Raw genomic sequence first — 21,146 nt, forward strand, 5'->3', positions numbered from 1 at the left:
CATTCTTTACCAGTAGAGCCACACCACCCCCTCTGCCTCCTTTCCTATCCCTCCGATATAATGTGTAACCTTGGACATTCAGCTCCTAACTACAACCATCCTTCAGCCATGATTCGGTGATGGCCATTAGTATTTGCTATCCTTTCTGATTCTGCATCCCTAATGATTTGTTACTCAGCCTGTTGGCTGCACTAACTCCCATCACTGCTTGGCTGCAACTAACTCCCATCACTGCCTGCCCTTCCTGACAATCTGACTACATGCTATCTTTACATTTTTACGATCTGTCCTGTCCTGAATCCACTCCAGTTCCCACCCCCTACCAAGTTAGCTTAAACCCTCCCCAACAGCTCTAACAAACGTGCCCCCGAGAATATCGGTCCCCCTCTGGTTTAGGTGCAACCAGTCACTTCTGAACAGGTCATACCTCCCCCAGAAGAGATCCCAATGATCCAAGAACCTGAAGCCTTGCCCCCTGCACCAGCTTCTCAGCCATGCATTTATTTGCCAAATCATCCTGTTTCTACCCTCACTGGCGGCAATCCAGAAATTGCTACCCGGGAGGTCCTGCTTCTCAGCTTTCTACCTAGCTTTGTAAGTTCTCTTTTCAGGACCTCATTGCTTTGCCTTCCAATGTCATTGGTACCAATACGTATCAAGACATCTGGCTGCTCCCCTTCCCTCTCCAAAATGTTGTGGATGTGATCTGAGACATCCCTGACCCTGGCACCAAGGAGGCAACATACCATCTGGGTGTCCCATTCACGTCCACAGAATCTCCTGTCTTTTCCTCTCATGATTGAGTCCTCTATCACTACCACTCCATTCTTCTCTCTCTTTCCCTTTAGCACCACACACCACAGACCCATGGTCAGTGCCTGTAACCCATTCGCCGTGGCATTCTCCCGGGAGGTCATTCCCTACAAAAGTATCCAAAGCAGTATACTTGTTTTTGAGGGGAATGGCCACAGGGGTGCTCTGCTCTAAATGCCTATTTCCATTTCTCCTGACGGTTACTTCATGTATGTTTAAGGTAGAGGTTGATAGATTCTTGATTGGTCAGGACATGAAGGGATATGTCTGACAGAGTGATCAGCAGCACAGGGGACTGTCTTGTTTCCCTTTCTTTTCACCATTTACACCTCGGACTTCAACTACTGCACAGAGTCTTGTCACCTTCAGAAGTTTTCGGATGACTCTGCCATAGTTGGATGCATCAGCAAGGGAGATGAGGCTGAGTACAGGGCTATGGTAGGAAACTTTGTCACATGGTGTGAGCAGAATTATCTGCAGCTTAATGTGAAAAAGACTAAGGAGCTGGTGGTAGATCTGAGGAGAGCTAAGGTACCGGTGACCCGTTTCCATCAGGGGGTCAGGGTGGACATGGTGGAGGATTACAAATACCTAGGGATACGAGTTGACAATAAACTGGACTGGTCAAAGAACACTGAGGCTGTCTACAAGAAGGATCAGAGCCGTCTCTATTTCCTGAGGAGACTGAGGTCCTTTAACATCTGCCGGATGATGCTGAGGATGTTCTACGAGTCTGTGGTGGCCAGTGCTATCATGTTTGCTGTTGTGTGCTGGGGCAGCAGGCTGAGGGTAGCAGACGCCAACAGAATCAACAAACTCATTCGTAAGGCCAGTGATGTTATGGGAATGGAACTGGACCCTCTGACGGTGGTGTCTGAAAAGAGGATGCTGTCCAAGTCGCATGCCATCTTGAACAATGTCTCCCATCCACTGCATAATGTACTGGGTGGGGACAGGAGTACATTCAGCCAGAGACTCATTCCACCGAGATGCAACGCTGAGCGTCATAGGAAGTCATTCCTGCCTGTGGCCATCAAACTTTACAACTCCTCCCTTGGAGGGTCAGACACCCCCCCAATAGGCTGGTCCTGGACTTATTTCCTGGCATAATTTACATATTACTATTTAACTATTTATGGTTTTATTACTATTTATTATTTATGGTGCAACTGTAACGAAAACCAATTTCCCCCGGGACCAATAAAGTGTGACTATGAAGGCAGCAGATTGAGACTTAAGAAGAAAATTGAATTGGCCATGGTGAAAAGGCAGAGTGGGCTTGATGGGCCAAATGGCCTAATTTTGCTCCTGTATCTTCTGGTCTTATGGTTTTATATAGAATCCTGATTCATTTTTTGTAGACATACTCAATGCATGATAGAATTAATGAAAGACTGCACCAACAGGGCAGATAACCAGTGTGCAAAAGAGAACCAACTGTGCAAGTACAAAAAGAGAGAGAAAGAAAATAAAATAAAATGTAACCAATGATGATCAAGAGCATAAGATGTGACTTTAAATGTGAATCTGTAGGTTGTGGGAACAGTTCAGTGATGGGCAAGTGAAGTTGAGTGAAGTTATCCCCTTTGGTTCAGGAGGTTGATGGTTGAGGGGTAATAACTGCTCCTGAATCTGGTGGTGTGAGTGCTGGGGTTCCTGATGATAGCAGCGAGAAGAAAGCGTGACTTGGGTGGCGGGAATTCCTGATGATGGATGCTGCTTTCTTGCATCAGTGTGCTCAATGGTGGGGAGGCAAGGAATTTAAAGTTGTTGACCCAGTCCGCCTCTGATTTCCTGATGAATACTGGCTCATTGACTTCTGGTTTCCTCCTCCTGAAGTCAATATTCAGCTCCTTGGTCTTGCTGACATTGATTGAGAGGTTGTTGTTGTGGCACCACTCAGCCAGATTTTCAATCTCCCTCCTATATGCTGATTCATCACCACCTTTGACTCAATCTAAGTTGTCAGCCAACTTAAATATGGCATTGGAGCTGTACTTAGCCATATAGTTATAAGTGTAAATCAAATTCAAATCAATAGGTTGGCACGTGGCCAAGTGGTGAAGGCATTCATCTAGTGATCTGAAGGTCGCTAGCTCGAGCTTCAGCTGAGGCAGCGTGTGTGTCCTTGAGCAAGGCACTTAATCACACATTACTCTGCAATGACACCGGTGCCAAGCTGTATCGGCTCTAGTGCCCTTCCCTTGGACAACATCGGTGGCGTGGAAAGGGGAGACTTGCAGCATGTGCAACTGCCGGACTTCCAAACAACCTTGCCCAGGCCTGCGCCCTGGAAACCTTCCAAGGCGCAAATCCATGGTCTCACGAGACTAACGGATCCTTATATAAATCAAATAGAGGAGAGGACTAACATACAACCTGTGGTGAACCTGTGCTGATGGAGATTGTGGAGGAGACAAAGGAAATGCTTATTGTCTTCAGGAGGACTCACACCTCTCACACACCTTTTTATGCCGATGGCACCACAGTGGAAACGGCAAACAGTTTGCAACTCCTGGGAGTGCACATCACACACAACTTCTTATGGAGCCATCCTACACAGTCAAGAAAGCTCATCAGTGCCTCTTCTTTCCAAGGAGGCTGAAGAGAGCTGGACTTTGAACATCCATACTCACATCATTGTGTAGTTGAGAGCATCCTGCAAACTGCATCATTGATTGGTCTGGAAATTGTACTGCAGTAGACAGGAAGGCTCATCGACAGTTAGCTAAAACTGACTAACGCATTATCAATACCAGCCTACCCACCATCAAGGACATGCTGAATATGCAGAGAGGTGCTGGAAAAAGGCTAGTAACATCATGAAGGATCCCACACAGTCTGTTCATGAACTGTTTGTCCCACTCCCATTAGGAGGAGGCTATGTAGCATCCAAGCCAGGACCACCATACTCAAAAACAGTTACTTTCCCCAAGCAGTAAAGGTGATCAACACCTCCACTCACTAACTCCACCACTGCTTTATTAGTTCCCATCAGTCACCTTGTGTACAGACTAGCATCACTTTATGGACATACAATCAATCTCCGTATATGAGCTATCTTATGTATTTATATTGTGTGTTATTATTATTGTGGTATTTATCTTATTGTCCTATTGTGTTTTTTTTGTGCTGCATCAGATCTGGAGTAACAATTATTTTGTTCTTTACTTTGGTGTACTGGAAATGACATGAAACTATCTTGAATCTTGAATCTTCATTTCAGTGGTACTGCTGACTTCAGAGGGTTTGATTGAGGAAAAGAGAATGTTTCAGTCTGTTGGCACATTGTTCAATGTTTATTCGGTGAGAAGTACTGATGCTTTTACTACTATTCTGAGATAGTTAGTGAACCAGCTTAGTTAGCTAGTGTTAGTGAGCTGGAATTAGTGAGTTGGTGTTAGTGAGCCAGCATTAGTGAGCAGTGTCAGTGAGCTGGTGTTAGTGAGCCAGCGTTAGTGAGGTGGTGTTAATGAGCAGTGTTAGTGACTGGCATTAGTGAGCTAGAGTTAGTGAGTTGGTGTTAGTGAGCCAGAGTTGGTGAGTCAGAGTTAGTTAGAGTTGGTGAGCTAGTATTAGAGAGTTGGCATTAGTGAGCTGGTATAAGTGACTGGCGTTAGTGACCTGGAGTTGGTGGACTAGTATTAGTGAGCTAATGTTAGAGAGTTGGCACTAGTGAGCTGGTATAAGTGGTGTTAGTGAACCAGTGTTAGTAAGCCAGTGATAGTGAGCTTGTGATAATGAACCAGTGTTGGGGAGCTGGCAAGTCTGATGAAGTATCTTTGATCTGAAACTTCAGCTCTGCCGCTTGGTGGCAGATGGTGCCTACAGCAATTTCGAATTCTGTTTAATAATTTTGTACAATTGTTAAATGAACTTGAGGCTATCTAACTTGAATCTGTTTCCTAAAACAAATGTGATTTCAGGGTCCTGATAAAGCCCGGTCACAACTGTTGATAATAGATCGTGGATTTGACCCAGCATCTCCAGTTCTCCACGAGCTGACGTTCCAGGCCATGGCCTACGATTTGCTGCCGGTTGAAAATGATGTTTACAAGTGAGAGATACCCTTCCTTTTCCAATTACCATTCACACCAGAAATGTAAACTAATATCAGTGAGATTTAGAACAACACCCAGTTCAGGCTAATGCTGATCATTACCCATTTTAACATTGACAACATTGTCCCCCACAACACATCATAATCTGTAGCTTTATTTTTAAAATAAGATGCCATTAATTATGTCTTAACTCCTCATAGAAGTTACTTATACTGTAATGCATTTTCCATTTGTAACCAATGCCAGCCCTGATAGATCCTGCTGAAAGTGAGGACACTGCAGATACCAAATAATAGCTCATATTCTCTTTACCTCAATTTGTCATTCTTTCTGTCTGGTTGGAAATCTCCTTGTTGTCACCCAGCACTGGGTAGAACAGCCTAATTATATTCATTTTGGTACTTTGCTGAAAAGCATTTCAGAATGTATATTATATACATTTCTCTGACATTAAATGTACCTTAAAAACCTTTGTAACCCTCATTTGGGCAGGCACAGAGCTACCCAAACCCAATTTATGGGCAACGTCCAAGCAAAAGAACAAAGAAACATGATAAAATAAAGCTCCCTCTCACACTCCCTCCCCCTCCCTCCTTCCTTCTCTCTCCCTCTGTCTGCCTCCCTCTCCCTCCCTCTCTCTCTCTCTCCCTCACCCCTCACCCCTCACCTTCAACTTCCTACCACTTCATCCCCCTCCCTTCCACTCGCTCCCTTTCCTCATCCTCTCTATCCCTCTGTTCATCCTTCCCTAACTCTCCCTTCATCCCTCCCTCCATCCCCTTCCCTCTCTCTCACCCTTCCACCAACTCCTTCCCTCCTTTCTATCCTCCCTCTACTTCCCTCCCCTTCCTTGTTCTCTATTTCCCTCCCTGTCCCACTCTCACCTTTCCTCCCCTCCCTCCCTTCTCCCTCCTTCCTCTTTCCTTTATTCCCTCTCCCCTTCCCACTCCCTCTCTTCCTCTCCCTCCCTCCCCTCCCTCTACCCCTCCCACTCTCCCTTCTCTCTCCTCCCCCCTCCTTCCCCCTCTATCTCTCCTCCCTCCCTCTTTCTGTTCCTTTCTTCCTTCCTTCCCTCTCCCTCCCTCCCCCCTCAGCCCCTCCCCTCTCCTCCTCCCTCTCTCCCTTCCTCCCTCTCCCTTTCCTTCCCTCCCCCTTCCCTCGTCCTTCCCAGGCCACACTCAGGGTGGAGGAGCAGTATCTCATACTCCATCTGGGTAGCCTCCACCCTGATGGCATGAACATTGAATTTTACTTCCAGAAAAAAATCTCCCTCCCCCTTTTCTCCTCTATTCCCCTCTCTAGCCTCTTATCTTTCCTCACCTGCCTATCACCTCCCACTGGGTCCACTCCTTCCCTTTCTCCCATGGTCTACTGTTCACTCTTATCAGGTTCTTTCCTCTCCACCCCTTTACCTTTCCCACCTAGGCTTCACCTATCAAAGGTTCATTTTAGTATCAGAGAATATATGCAGTATACATCCTGAAATTCTTACTCTTTACTGACATCCATGAAACAAGAAATCCTATAGAATGTATGATAGAAATATTGAAAGCCCCAAAGCCCCCTCCTCCCTCCATTTACACAAGGAACAGCAGAAGCATTGAACCTCCCCCCCCCCCACCATGAACATCCTAAAGAGCCCTTGATCCAGAGTCCATCAAAACCACAGCCCGTAACCCAGCACTTGAGAGAGAGAGAGAGAGAATGAATGAGAGAATATCACTCCTGCAACAACGAGAGTGGAGCCCAGCAACTTGCTGTTCCTATGTTGCAGTCTTCCACGTTGCTTCTCCAAGTCCCCTGTTGTGTGTGTGTGTGAGAGAGAGAGAGAAAAAAAACACGAAAACAAATGCTTGAGTATGGGACCACCTTCTGACAGCAGCCAGTGATTAGCAAACGAACCACCTGCCTTCTCCGTGTTTTTGCCTCACATGACTCCTCAGTCGGCAAAATCGGTGAGGAACTGAGTTATCCACAGGGCCGTTCCCCAAGGGCACACATCTTCTAGGCTGTTCCTGGAGATAGTGAAGTACTAGGCTGCACAGCCAGTCTGAAAATCCACTGCTTATAAAGTTTGAACTGTAGCTCACGGACTCCGACGGAGCCCCAACTCCCTTGAAAGGAAAGGAAAGACATGAGAAGAAGAATAAACTGTTTTGTGGATGAACTGCAAGAAGCCACCAGTGTCTGCACAATGCACTAGCACCATTTTCTCAGTTTTCACCTTTTAAGTATCCTCCTTTCCTACCGTCCACCTTTTTATTCTACAGTCTCCACCTTTCTTTTCCAGTCCAGATGAAGGGTCTTGGCCCGAAACGCTGAAAGTTTATTCATTTCTGTAGATGCGACTTGACCTCCTCCAGCACTTTATGTGTGTGTGTGTGTTACTCTTAATGAATTTGCTGCTTCTACACCTATGTTCAGCTTAAAACCAAAAAAAAAAACATAATCTCTGACATATTATCTCCTTTTTAAATATTATCATCTTTTTCAAATCTCTGGTGGTCTTCAACTCTTTCCCCATCTTTGGAATCCTCTCTATCCCCAGTAGCCCGTGTGATCCCTCTTGGCCTCCAGTGCATTCTTTATACAACTTATTCCACTGTTAGTGACTTCACCTCCAGCTGTCAGGCCATGAGCCCCAGAATTTTCTTCTTAAACCTTGTAATTTCTCTACTTCTGTTCTCAGCTACATTTTTGTTATCAGCCCAATGTGCCATTTAGTCTTCACTTCATTTTTCCCATCCTCAGTCTTCATTGCTGAGAGTCAACTACCAGACCATTTCATAGAATTCCTGAAAATAATTAGTGAAACACTAACCAACAATGGCTAACTGTGCTCTGAGATGGTGTGGCAATGAATGTTATTAATTTTTCAGTGCAGTGCCGAGGACAGTTTGTGGAGTTGAGGTGCTATATAAATGTATCAATGTGAGAACTTCTCTCCATCCCCAACATAAAACACTACAGCATAATACAGGCCCTTCAGCCCACAATGTTGTGCCAACCTTTTAACCTACTCTAAGATCAATCTATCCCTTCCCTCCACATAACCCTCCATTTCTCTATCATCCAGGTGCCTATGTAGGATTTTCTTAAATACCCTAAATGTATCTCCCTATACCACCACCCTGGCAGGGCATTGCACACACCCGCCACTCACTGTGTAAAAAAAAAAAATCTGCTTCTGATATTCTCCCTATATTTTCATCCAGTCACCTTCAAGTTGTGCCCCTGGTATTAGCCATTTCCACCTTAGGAAAGTCTATGGCTGCTCACTCGATCTATACCTCTTATCATCTTGTACCTAGCATTGCATGGTATGGACTGCTCCTGGAGAGATGTAACAGACAGTCCCAGGAGGCATTCTGGCGATTGCAGTCATTTTATCTACTTCATTTGATCTTTTTCTGTCCCTCAGGTATGAAACAAGTGGGATTGGTGAAAACCGGGTCAAGGAGGTGCTTTTGGATGAGGATGATGATCTCTGGATCACTCTCCGTCATAAGCACATTGCAGAGGTGTCTCAGTACGTGACTATGGACTTCATTCTGCTTTTCTTGGCTGGTTATGGTGCTGCTATTTATTCATTTGTTTATGTTTTCTGCCATTTATACCCATATTATAAAAAGTTTGTATCACATTTGTGATGATGGAAGATTCTTTTAAACTTTACTATAAATGCCTCAATAATTGAAAGACGTTACTTTGGCACTCATTCTAGCTGATAGACAATTGGTAGAAGGGGTGCTCTCTACTCCATGATTTATGGTACATTCAGAGAGAGAATGAGGTTGCACCGAAATCTGATATTTTACTCACAATTACTGCCTGTAGAGCAAACTTGTTACAAAGCAGTATTTAAGATTTCCTATGAAACCCCCTTGCAAACTGGCAGCCATTGTCACAATGTCAGCAACTAGAACTAACCAGGTACCAAAACAGCAAAATATTGTAAATCATAAACACCAGCAGAAAGTCACACACATATGAGATATGGATATTGATCCTTTAGAATATCAATATAGAAGAAAAGAATATTTAATGCATATAAATATATGAATATTACTCCATTTAATGGAAGCTCCTACTGGACAGAAGGGCAGTGGTACATTGTGTGGGGCAGCACTATGAAGCCTGGATTCCAACGTGGAGCAGTTTGGCCAAAAGCTTTACCTCCTATTCAGAATCAACTTTATTATTACCGGTTGGGTTGAGTTGTTCTCCGATCTTGGCGATTCATTTGCAAATATTTCATCACCATACAAGGAGACATCATTAGAGCACTTTTAATTTGTTAATTTAGTATTACTGACTCATAGTGTCATAGAGCACTACAGCACAGAAACAGGCCCTTTGGCCCATCTAGTCTCTGCCAAACTGTTATTCTGCCCATCCCACCTACCCATACCTGGACAATAGTCCTCCATACCCCTCGATCTATGTGGCTATCCAAATATTGAAATCAAACCTGCATCCACCACCTCCACTGGCCTATGTTGTTTTGTGACAGCAGTACAATGTAAAGAATTAAACATACAGTAATTTATAAAATAAATTAATAGTGAAGAAAAAGAGTAGTGAGGTATGTTCATGGGTTCATGAACTGTTCAAAAACCTGATGGTGGAGGGAAAGAAGCTGTTTCTGAATCGTTGAGTGAGGCTCCTCTCCTGTACCTCCTCCCTGATGCTAGAAATATTCTTTGTGAATAACAAAAGGAATTGATGAGGTTAGGGTGGTAAATGTGGTCTACATGGATTTTAGCAAGGCATTTGACAAGGTCCCCCAGGAGAGACTCATCCAGAAAGTCATGAGGCATGGGATCAGTGGAACCTTGGCTGTTTGGATAAAAAATTGGCTTACAGGAAGAAAGCAGAGGGTAGTAGTGGAAGGAAAGTATTCTGCCTGGAGGTCGGTGACTAGTGGAGTGCCGCAAGGATCTGTCCTGGGACCCCGCTCTTTGTGATTTTTATAAATGACCTGGATGAAGAGGTAGAAGGATGGGTGAGTAAGTTTGTGGATGACACAAAGATTGGAGGAGTTGTGGATGGAGCTGTAGGTTGTTGAAGGTTACAAGAGGATATAGACAGGATGCAGAGTTGGGCAGAAAAGTGTCAGATGAAGTTCAATCCGGATAAGTGTGAGGTGATGCATTTTGGAAGGACAAAACTGAAGGCTGAGTACAGGGGTAATGGTCAGTTACTTAAGAGTGTGGATGAACAGAGGGATTTTGGGGTTCAAATCCATACATCCCTCAAGGTCGCTGCACAGGTTGATAGGATAGTTAAGAAGGCCTATGGGATGCTAGGCTTCATTAATAGGGGGATTGAGTTCAAGAGTAGAGAGGTCATGTTGCAACTCTACAAATCTCTGGTGAGACCACATTTAGAGTATTGTGTTCAGTTCTGGTCACCTCATTATAGGAAGGATGTAGAAGCTATGGAGAGGGTGCAGAGGAGATTTACCAGGATATTGCCTGGATTGGAAAATAAGTCTTATGAGGCAAGGTTAGCAGAGCTGGGACTTTTCTCTTTGGAGTGTAGAAGGATGAGAGGGGACTTGACAGAGGTCTACAAGATTATGAGAAGCACAGTTAGGGTGGATAGCCAGTACTTGTTTCCCAGGGCACGAATAGCAAACACCAAAGGGCATATGTACAAAGTTAAGGGAGGGAAGTTTAGGGGGGGCATCAGGGGTAAGTTTTTTACACAGAGGGTTGTGGGTGCCTGGAATGACTTGCCAGGGATGGTGGTGGAGGTTAAAACATTAGGGGTATTTAAGAGCCTCTTGGACAGGCACATGTTTGAAAGAAAAATAGAGGGTTGCTGGGTAGTGTGGGTTTAGTTCTTTTTTAAAATAAAATATATGGGTCGGCACAACATCGAGGGACGAAGGGCCTGTACTGTAGCTATAGTATTCTATTGTCTTTCTAATTCTAGTGAAGAGCAATGTTCACAACCCATGTCCTGGCAGGCTGTCGTTACACAGACAATTGAAAATCTTGCTGATAGACTGATTAGCCAATGATGTCTCCACACATCTGTGTACAGGAGGCTGAAACTGCTGGGAGCGGCCCCTACCCAGGCTCCCTGAGTGATCTGGAAGATTGGAAGATGGAGACAAGTTATTTAAGGCAGAATCCAGAACTGATAGACGATATGCCTAAGGGATCAAAGTTTGAACTGCGCTACGTTCAATAATCAACTTTCCAGAATGTGTTGGGAGAAAAAGTGTCCGTTTTTGTGAAGCACATCAGCTATGTACAGTATATTCCTGTTGAAACACTGAGTTTTCTCTCTCCAGGGAAGTCACGCGGTCATTGAAAGATTTTTCTTCAAGCAAGAGAATGGCAACTGGAGAAAAGGTTAGTGCAGACAGTTTGGATCCTTGTCTTTGCTTTATTTCTGATCTCCTTTACCAGTCTCCTGAATCCAAGACTCTTACTGGGATATCAAAACACCAGCTGTCTAGTTGATAATTCTAGCAGCCTGACGTGGCTGTCCGAAGTCTCATCTAAAATATAAACCATGAACAACACAGGGAATACTCAACAGGTTGAGATGCATCTCTGTGGAAAGCCATTCATTTCTGATTTACCCTAAAATGAAAACTTTGCTTCTCTTTCCACAGATACTGCCTAACCTACTGAGTATTTTCAACATTTGTTATTTTTATTTCAGTTTCCCTACATGTTCATTTGAGAACATGTTTATGGAATACATAGAAAAAAACGATTAGGAATTATGATCTTGTATTTATTCCAACATATTTACCTGGCTAAGCTCATCTTGATTGGATTTGAAAACTCGTATCTCCTGCCTTATCTGATTTACTCAGTTTTAAACCATAAGACCATAAGACATAGGAGCAGAATTAGGCTGTTCAGCTCACAAGTCTGTTCCATCATTTCATCATGGCTGATCCTGGATCACATTCAATCCCATACACCTACCATCTCACCATATCCCTTGATGCCCAACCAATTAGGAATCTATCAACTTCTGCTTTGAATATACCCATGGACTTGGTCTCCACTGCAGTCTGTGGCAGAGCATTCTATACAAGGCACCTACATCTGCCTCAGAGACTTGGTTTTCAATTATAGTCAGAAAATTAAATCAAAGTGCAGTAATAGTACACTTAACAACTGAAAACTATACTGAGAAGTAAGTGGAATTGTTATTTTAGAATGATGAAAAAAGAGTAACCACAATATTACTAACAGGACTCACTAAAACCTGTGATTATGCCCACCAAAGTGCAAGTGCTTTTGAGCATAAATGTGTGTACATGTAAATGTGTGCTCCTGTGTATGGGTATGTTTGTGTTCATGTGTGTTTGCACGACTTCATTTGAGGCTGTCATATGTTTAGGCACAGCTACCCTCCTGTAGCAGTGGAGGTCTCGAGGTGTAGAGTGAATGAAGAAGCTGAGGAAAGTAACAATGCAGAAAGTGTATGGAGAGTTTTGAAGGCAATGGTGGATATGCAGATTTATTTTTATAAATTTTATAGATTCTAAAGCGGCTGCCACAAAATTTTATTAAATCAAGAGTTTTGATAGTGGGGGTAATATACTGGTGTGGACTGAGGATTGGCTAATGGACAGATGCAGACGTAGATCATTTTCAGGTCATGAAACCATGACTAGTGGCATGTCTCAGAGTCTGGTACTGAGACCCAGTTCATCACAATCTGGATCAGTGACTCAAGTCAGGGGATTAGGTACGCCTGTACACCTGCTGGTTAATACAAATATCTAATCAGCCAATCGTGGCAGCAATTTAATGCATAAAAGCATGTAGATATGGTCAAGATGTGTAGTTGTTGTTTAGACTAAAGATCACAATTGGGAAGGAATGATCTAAGTGACTTTGACCATGGGATGATTGCTGGTGCCAGATGGGGTGGTTTGTGTAACTCAGAAACTGCTGATCTCTGGAGATTTTCACACTCATCTCTAGAGTTTACAGAGAATAGTGCGAAAAATAAAAAAGCATCAGCGAGCGGTAGTTCTGTGGGTGAAAATACCTTGTTAATGAGAGAGGTCAGAGAAGAATGGCCAGACTGGTTCAAGCTGACAGGAAGGCAACAATAACTCAATCAACCACACGTTACAACAGTGATGTGCAGAAGAGCGTCTCTGAATTCACAACACATCGAACCTTGAAGTGGATGGGCTACAGCAGCAGAAGACTACACCAGGTTCCATTCCTGTATCTGATAAAGTATCCACTTATATATTTTTTCTTGTACTCTGTATTCTTATATGTAAAATTAATAATAAAAATATTGGAAAGAGATAAAGTATCCACTGAGAGTATAGCCAATCCATAATACTAAACTGAATCATGAGGAAGATTCAGAGAAGTCAAGGGAATAGAGACACACAGAATGAAACAATGAGCACACGGCAGGTGGAAGCATCTGACAGCATCCACTTTAACATTTTCTTTTATACGGTGAGAAATTGAAAGGTTATGTTCAGAGATGAATTATTAGGTGAGTCATTGAACATCAACATGCCATCCTGCAACCAGATAGGCAGGCAGATAGTATATTGGCCATTGTTGGAGGATTTAGACACAAATCAAGATTTCAGAATTTTATTGGGTCCACATCTGAGACCACATCTGGAAATCTGAATAGAGGGGCAAAATTCAACAAGGGTTTCACAGATTGAATCCTCAGACAATGAGTTGGTCATTTCTAGAGCAGTTAAGCACTCTGCACCTGTATGGAAGGAGAAAATGCTGGAAGTGTCAACAGGTCAGGCAGCATCCATGGAGAGAGAAGCAGTTAATGTTTTAGTTCCTGGGCAAAGAGTCTTTGATCTGAAATGTTAATTGTCCCACTTGTCCTACAGATGCTGCCGGACCTGCTGAGTGTTTCCAGCATCATCAGTTGCCCAACATCTGCAGGTTTGTTTGATTTTCACAGGCCTTTGTTATCTTAAGGTTAAAATAGCATGAGATGATTCCTGGAAAAGTCCAAAACTCTTTGCGGCTTTGATAGGGTTGATGCAGTTAATGCCCCTATTTGGGAGTCTAGAACCCAGGTTACAATCTCGTCAACAACTCAGGACTAAGATGAGAAGAAACTTCTTCACCCAGAGGGTGGGGAAACTTCAGAATTCTCCGCATAGAATGGCTGCTGAGTCTATTCAAGGCAAAGGTCAGTAAAATTTTGGTTATTAAGGAAGACATATTGTGTTCCTATACAAATATGTGTTTGTGTGCCTCTCTGAATGTATGTTTCTGTGTGAATCCACACATGTATCTGTGTGTGTGTGTGTGTGTATGCTTGCATTTAACAAGTGCACTTTTGTGAGGTGCTTTCCCAATAATGTATTTATTTTGAGCTCTGAGCTACCTATCAGCTCTCTTGAATTCCAGGATAGACTGATCTTTGTTGTGAACATTAGGGTAGAATTTTATGCTGAAATATTCCTGCAGTTCTATCCTGGCTCATAGTTGCAGTTTACATACAGTTGGTGAGTTTGCTCTGAAAGATGAGACGGGATGAAGAAATGAGGGAAATGATAGAACATGAGACTGTTCAGCACAACGATGATAAACACATTTATGACCATTATCTTCACATTGCATAGAGCAGTGTGTGAATGACATCAGTGGCTGGTGCGCATTCAATAATAACGTTTGTCTTCATTGCAGACAACCATGAGGGATTTGTCACAGATGCTGAAGAAGATGCCACAGTACCAGAAGGAGCTCAGTAAGGTACTCATGGTCTCCACAATAACGTTGGCAGAATAACAGCTCGAGGATCTGATGTTTGTACCATATAGTTTACCAATTACTGATGAATCAATGTTTATAGTAATATAAGAAAATACTACAAATTTAGAGCAAGTTTATATAAAAGAGTTTCATTAATTCTATTAAATGATGTCCATTTTTAACTTTCAGTATTCCACACATCTTCACCTTGCTGAGGACTGTATGAAACACTACCAGGGCACTGTGGATAAACTATGTCGAGTTGAGCAGGTGAGATTGTAGACCATGGGACACACACAGATTATTCACCAGGAGAGGAGAGTATTATAGGACACCAGGGGCTGTACCTGTGCAACACACACAAAATGCTGGAGGAACTCAGCAGGGCAGACAGCATCTATGGAAAAAAGTACAGTTCAAATGTTGACTGTACTTTATTCCTAGATGTTGCCTGGCCTGCTGAGTTCCTCCAGCATTTTGTGTGTGTTGCTCAGATTTCAAGCATCTGCAGATTTTCTTTTGTTTAAGGGGCTGTACCTGGCTGCTTGTGTTATTATGCTGAGAATCACAATGCTCGCATTTATTTCCATGCGATTGCATTTTAAAACACTCCTTACGAATGACATAAGATATAACAAATATACAATTCTGTAAGATCAGAGAAAATTTTCATCAATTTCAACATGGAGAATTAAAATTAAGACCTGGTTGGGCAGTGGCCTCTTATTTGGATTTCAGGGAAGCACAGTATAGTGCATGTCCTTATGTGTAGTCTAACAGGCAATATTTCTGATCTCTCAGTGATTTCATTACTAAGCTTTGTGCGGGGCGCATGACACTACTTTATATCTTTAGATTTAGGAGCCTTGCTAAGCTGCATCATGATGTCCATTGTTCAGGAGCACTATCATTACTCATCTTTTTTTTAGTCTGTTATCTCCCTCATCCCCGTAAATCATAGAATCGGACAGCACAGGAACGGACCTGCTGTGTCCATGACAACCATGATGTCAATCTACACGAATCCTTTTGCCTTCATTAGAACCATATCTCTCTCTGCTTTTCCTGTCAGGGTTCCTGTCCAATGAGTTTTAAATTATGTAAATGTTGTAAAGGCATTTAGACAGGTACTTGAATAGAAATGGCTGGACAAGTGACAAATATAATCTAGGAAATGTACAACACAATATTTTGCATCCTGCCTCTGAATCCAACATCCACTCCTGCCTCATATTAATTTAAAACTTTGCAAATCCTTCTCTGGGTACAAACTGTGAGAATGGGGATGTCACCAAGCTACACATACACCAGCACCAAGCAACCCCGTCTCTCTATTTGTGTTTCAAACAATTTTCAGCATTCAACACACATCAAAGTTGCTGGTGAACGCAGCAGGCCAGGCAGCATCTCTAGGAAGAGGTGCAGTCGACGATTCAGGCCGAGACCCTTCGTCAGGACTAACTGAAGGAAGGAATTTTCAGCATTCCTCAGTTGATAGAAATGAGGACCCTATTTCTGAAAGCAAATGTAGATTTCAAACTCAGTCACAGAGTTCTAGAGCACAAGAGCACAGAAACAGACCTTTCAGCTGATCTAGTCTGTGCTGAACAGTCCATCAGATCTTCAGAGTTAGTTTTTTTAATAAAGATGTTAAGCCTGAGAATGAAAGTTTACCATTGACATTGCTGAGTGCCCATTTTTATTGCTGTAATGATCAGAATCTGACTTTAATGAACTGAATTGTAAAATGTAACAGTGAATGTCACCTCAGCCTTTCCACCATTACTCACATCTGTGTCATTTAGTTCCTTAACCGTAAGCCCAGTTGCTCTGTCACTTTATTTAGGACTCACACAAGAGACTAATGCAGAAGGTGGTTTAAGAAATTTCCCTGGAATAATTTTAACTGGTACAAAAGACTCAACAAACAGGTGTCTCTTGACCTTGATTCAAAATCCATACCATAGTTTAGCAAATGGGAATGGTTTGGGGCAAGTCTCTAACAAGGAACATGCTGAAAGATCCTAATGAGTAGTTATGATGTGAAATCTGCTGTCTGAAAATGTGGTATATATACACCAAGTTCAAGTGTAGCTTTCAGAAAGGAACTGGATGGACATGTGGAGAGAATATGCAGGGTTACGTGTCAATAGGACCTACAGACTCGATGAACTAAAAGGTGCCCACAATGATTCTATAAGGAGCTACAAATCTGACTTTGTTATTAGGATTTGGCCATGGGGACAGATGCTGAAGGAGAGAAGATCAAAGATCCAATGCGTGCTATTGTTCCCATACTGCTGGATAACAATGTCTCCACTTACGATAAAATTCGCATCATCCTTCTCTACATTTTTCTTAAGAATGGTGAGTGAGAAAGACTAAAGTTCTGATAGTCTGTAGCCTGTAAACTTAATCCTTAAAATGGTGCCAAGTGTCAGAGAGAAAAAAGTTAGAGTTTGTGGAAGAGAAACTGAACTGGTATTTCTGCTCAGTGATCTTCCATCTGAACTGACCTGAAATTTGTGTCTTTATTGAAACTGCTCAATGCCTACACCATTATTGGTTTTTATTTCACATTTACATCATCTTCAGTGTTTTTCTTTTCACAGTCAGAGTTTGACTTTTTCCTACAGACTACTTGGTGAGCTGAGCCTAAAGTCAAACCCTGGTGCAGGATGTTGAACGATGTGTTCTAGACAATGGTGCAATTGAGTGCTAAACTATTGTCAGGCTGGGGTTAGTTTTCACATCTTCTTGCAAGGATGAGTGGATAGTGAAATTGGAATTCTGGTTACTTCAGTGTGCATCATGAAAGGGCTCAGAGAGAGGCTGATTTTGGATTGGTTTTCGGCTGTACAGTTTATTTGACCAGAGGTATGGGACATGTTCCTGGCAGCTTGACTTAGTTGGTAACACTGTCAAACCGAAGACAGAATTTGTGCTGGCAATATACTGTGACATACAGTGGGCAGCTCAAGGAACTATGGGATATACAGTACTTCTGAGCTGCCATTGCTGCAATCTGCAGCCTGGAGTTTCCCTTTCAGTCTTTGTGTTTGGTTTTTCATTAATTCTATTTTATTCCTTTGTTCTACTGTGAATGCCTGCAAGGAAATGAATTTCAAGGTAGTTTACAGTGACAGATATGAACTGTAAATTTACTTCTCTTACCTCCAAGGCAGCAAATGTACACCCAGGAGGAGAGCTGCATACATATCTGCCTGCTTACTTGAATGATAGGAACCTGATTATTGAGAGAAAGGCAGTAATGAATGAAATGAATGATATTGGGCTCCCACTGTAGTGAGAGAGGAGGTTCCAGTGTGTGATCCACAAAGGCTGGCTACTCTCTGTGCTTGCAGTTTTAGCCATGAGGAAAAGTCTTTATAAATGTTTTTTTACTTTATTTGCTCTCTTTCTAGAGCATCTTCTTGCTGCATAACCTTGTTAGGGAATGCATTGTGCTGTGTCATAGAGTCATGCAATTGTACAGCACGCAAATGGCCCTTTAGCCCAACTGATCCATACTGACCATGATGCCTATCTACTTTAATCCTATTTGCTAGCAATAGGCCCATATCCTCAATGATTTTCATAACCAGTTATCTATCCAAATAGCATTTAAACAATGCATTTAATTGTATCTGCCCATGCTTGATCTTTAGTATGTAGGACATGCTTGAATGAAATGATAATTCTCCAGCGATAAACCCGGTGTAAAATGAGGAAACCAGCACAGGGAATCGGGAACACAGAGCACTCACAATTCCTGCTTTAATCCAGTGATTGCTCTGAAATGTGCAAGATTGTTGAATAGTTACATTAACATAGCAAAAAGTTTTGAAGGTGGATTTTACGAATGATTATCTCAGGTTCAATGCATCTTGTTCTTTCTGGTTGTAAATTAGGAATCACGGAGGAGAACCTGAACAAACTGATTCAGCACGCCCAAATTCCACCTGAGGACAGTGAAATCATCAACAACATGGCTCATCTTGGCATCCCCATCGTCACCGATGTATGTTCAGTTAACCCTTTGACAATAGATTGGGAAATAAGTTTAATGATGCTGAATTATCAGCTTCCTACAACTTTGAGTGCTAAGGATTGTAATATTATTTCAGAATTAACAGATAGTGTCAGAATCAGGTTTATTGTCACTGACAGAAGCTGTGAAATTTGTTGTTATGTGGCAGCAGTACAGGTATAACAAATGACTACTTAACAACAAAAATAAATAGATTGTGCAAAAGTTGGATAATGAGGGTCATGGGGTCATGGGGCTCTTCAGAAATCTAATCGTGGAGGGGAAAGAAGTTATTCTTAAAATATTAAATGTGTTTGGGCTTCTTCAGGCCCCTGTGCCTCCTCCCTGATGGTGGGCACAGCCTCAGAATAGCGGGACATCCAACAGAGATGAGGAGGAATTTCTTTAGCCAGAGAGTAGTGAATCTGTGAAATTCATTGCTGCAGAAGAGTGTGGAAGCCAAGTCATTGAGTGTACTTAAAGTAGAGATTGATAGTTTCTCGATTAATCAGGACATGAAGGGTTATGGGAAGAAGACAGGAGATTGGGGCTGAGAGGGAAATGGATCAGCCATGATAAAATGGTGGAGCAGACTTGATGGGCCAAATGGCTTAATTCTGCTGCTACATCTTATGATCTTATGGTCAGACGTGATGGGTTGAAATGCGTAATTCTGCTCCTGTGACTTAAGGTCTTATAGACTTATGATAATAAGAAGAGGACATGTGTCAGGCAGTGAGGTTGCTCAGTATTGGATGCTACCATCTTGAGGCACTGGCTTTGACGATATCCTTGATGGTGGGGACAGTTGTGCCCAAGATGGAGCTGGGTGAATTTACAATGCTCTCTAACCTCTTTTGATCCTGTACAGTGGAGCCACCATATCAGGTTGTGTGTCACATGTTCTTTGAAAGTACTAAGTGGGAAAAATATTTATGATCCTTCTTACAATGCCACACAACTCTCACCAGAATTTGATGCCTTGATGAGAAATAGAAGTATCCTATTGCTACACTCAGTTCAAGCTAGCGAAGGTTTCTATTTTGTCCAAAGAAAATGTGCTACAATGGGGTCAAAAACAAGTTTTTACCATCCAGCACCTGCAGCTTCTTAAGGAGTAGCACAGGTACAGACTGGAACCTTCAGATTAACTCAGATTCTAGGTTGGAACTCTCACAGACATCAAAGTCTGAAACATTAGATGTTGAAGTTTGTTTCCAATGATGCTCAAGTAAATGAACAGATGTGAAATTTGAAAAATAAATCAGATCCAAAATATAGGAAAAGAGCATAAGACCATCAGATATAGGAGCAGAATTAGGCCATTTAGCCCATCGAGTCTGCTCTGCCATTTCATCATGGCTGATCCAATTTTCCTCTCGGCCCCAATCCCTGCCTTCTCCCCATATCCTTTTATGCCATGACCAGTCAAGAATCTCTCGACCACTGCCTTAAATATACATAAAAACTTGGCCTCCACAGCTGCTTGACTCACAGACTCACCACTCTCTGGCTAAACAAATTCCTCCTCATCTTCATTCTAAAAGGACATCCCTCTGTTCTGAAGCTGTGTCCTCAGGTCTTAGACTCCCTATCATACGAAACATCCTCTCCATATCCAATTTATCAAGGCCTTTCACCATTCAATAGGTTTCAATAAGGTTACCCCTCATTCTTCTGAATTCTGGTGAATACAGGCCCAGAGCCATCAAATACTCTTCATATGACAAGTCACTCGATCCTGGAATAATATATCCCAATGGTTTCTACAGTTATATTAATAGCAAAAGGATAGTGAGGGATAAAATTGGTCCCTTAGAGAATCAGAGTGTACAGCTATGTGTGGAACCAAAAGAGATGGGGGAGATTTTGAACAGTTTCTTTTCTTTGGTATTCGCTAAGGAGAAGGATATTGAATTGTGTAAGGTAAGGGAAACAAGTAGGATAGTTATGGAAACTATGATGATTAAAGAAGAGGAAGTACTGGCACTTTTAAGGAATATAAAAGTGGATAAGTCTCCGGGTCCTGACAGGATATTCCCTAGGACCTTGAGGGAAGTTAGTGTGGAAATAGCAGGGGTCTGACAGAAATATTTCAAATATCATTAGAAACGGGGATGGTCCCGGAGGATTGGCGTATTGCTCATGTTGTTCCATTGTTTAAAAAGGGTTCTAAGAGTAAACCTAGCAATTATCGGCCTGTGAGTTTGACGTCAGTGGTGGGTAATTTGATGGAAACTATTCTTAGAGATGGATATATAATTATCTGGATAGTCAGGGTCTGATTAGGAACAGTCAACATGGATTTGTGCGTGGAAAGTCATGTTTGACAAATCTTATTGAATTTTTTGAAGAGCTTACTAGGAAAGTTGACGAGGGTAAAGCAGTGGATGTGGTCTATATGGACTTCAGTAAGGCCTTCCACATGGAAGGTTAGTTAGGAAGGTTCAATTGTTAGGTATTAATATTGAAGTAGTAAAATGGATTCAGCAGTGGCTGGAT

General features: G+C 42.4%; 1 protein-coding gene across 2 annotated transcripts in view; it reads left to right on the forward strand.

Moving 5' to 3' along the window:
• stxbp1a (syntaxin binding protein 1a) overlaps window positions 1-21,146 on the forward strand; it is a 166,009-nt gene that overhangs the window by 109,379 nt on the left and 35,484 nt on the right. For both annotated transcript variants that reach the window (XM_072239885.1, XM_072239886.1), the window contains exons 9-15: window positions 4,740-4,870; window positions 8,296-8,403; window positions 11,179-11,239; window positions 14,549-14,614; window positions 14,804-14,884; window positions 16,843-16,981; window positions 18,526-18,635. In XM_072239885.1, coding sequence (XP_072095986.1) covers window positions 4,740-4,870; window positions 8,296-8,403; window positions 11,179-11,239; window positions 14,549-14,614; window positions 14,804-14,884; window positions 16,843-16,981; window positions 18,526-18,635 — 696 coding nt within the window. The remainder of the gene's footprint in view (window positions 1-4,739; window positions 4,871-8,295; window positions 8,404-11,178; window positions 11,240-14,548; window positions 14,615-14,803; window positions 14,885-16,842; window positions 16,982-18,525; window positions 18,636-21,146) is intronic.

The sequence above is a fragment of the Mobula birostris genome, chromosome 22 (assembly GCF_030028105.1).
Source record: "Mobula birostris isolate sMobBir1 chromosome 22, sMobBir1.hap1, whole genome shotgun sequence".
Lineage (NCBI taxonomy): Eukaryota > Metazoa > Chordata > Chondrichthyes > Myliobatiformes > Myliobatidae > Mobula > Mobula birostris.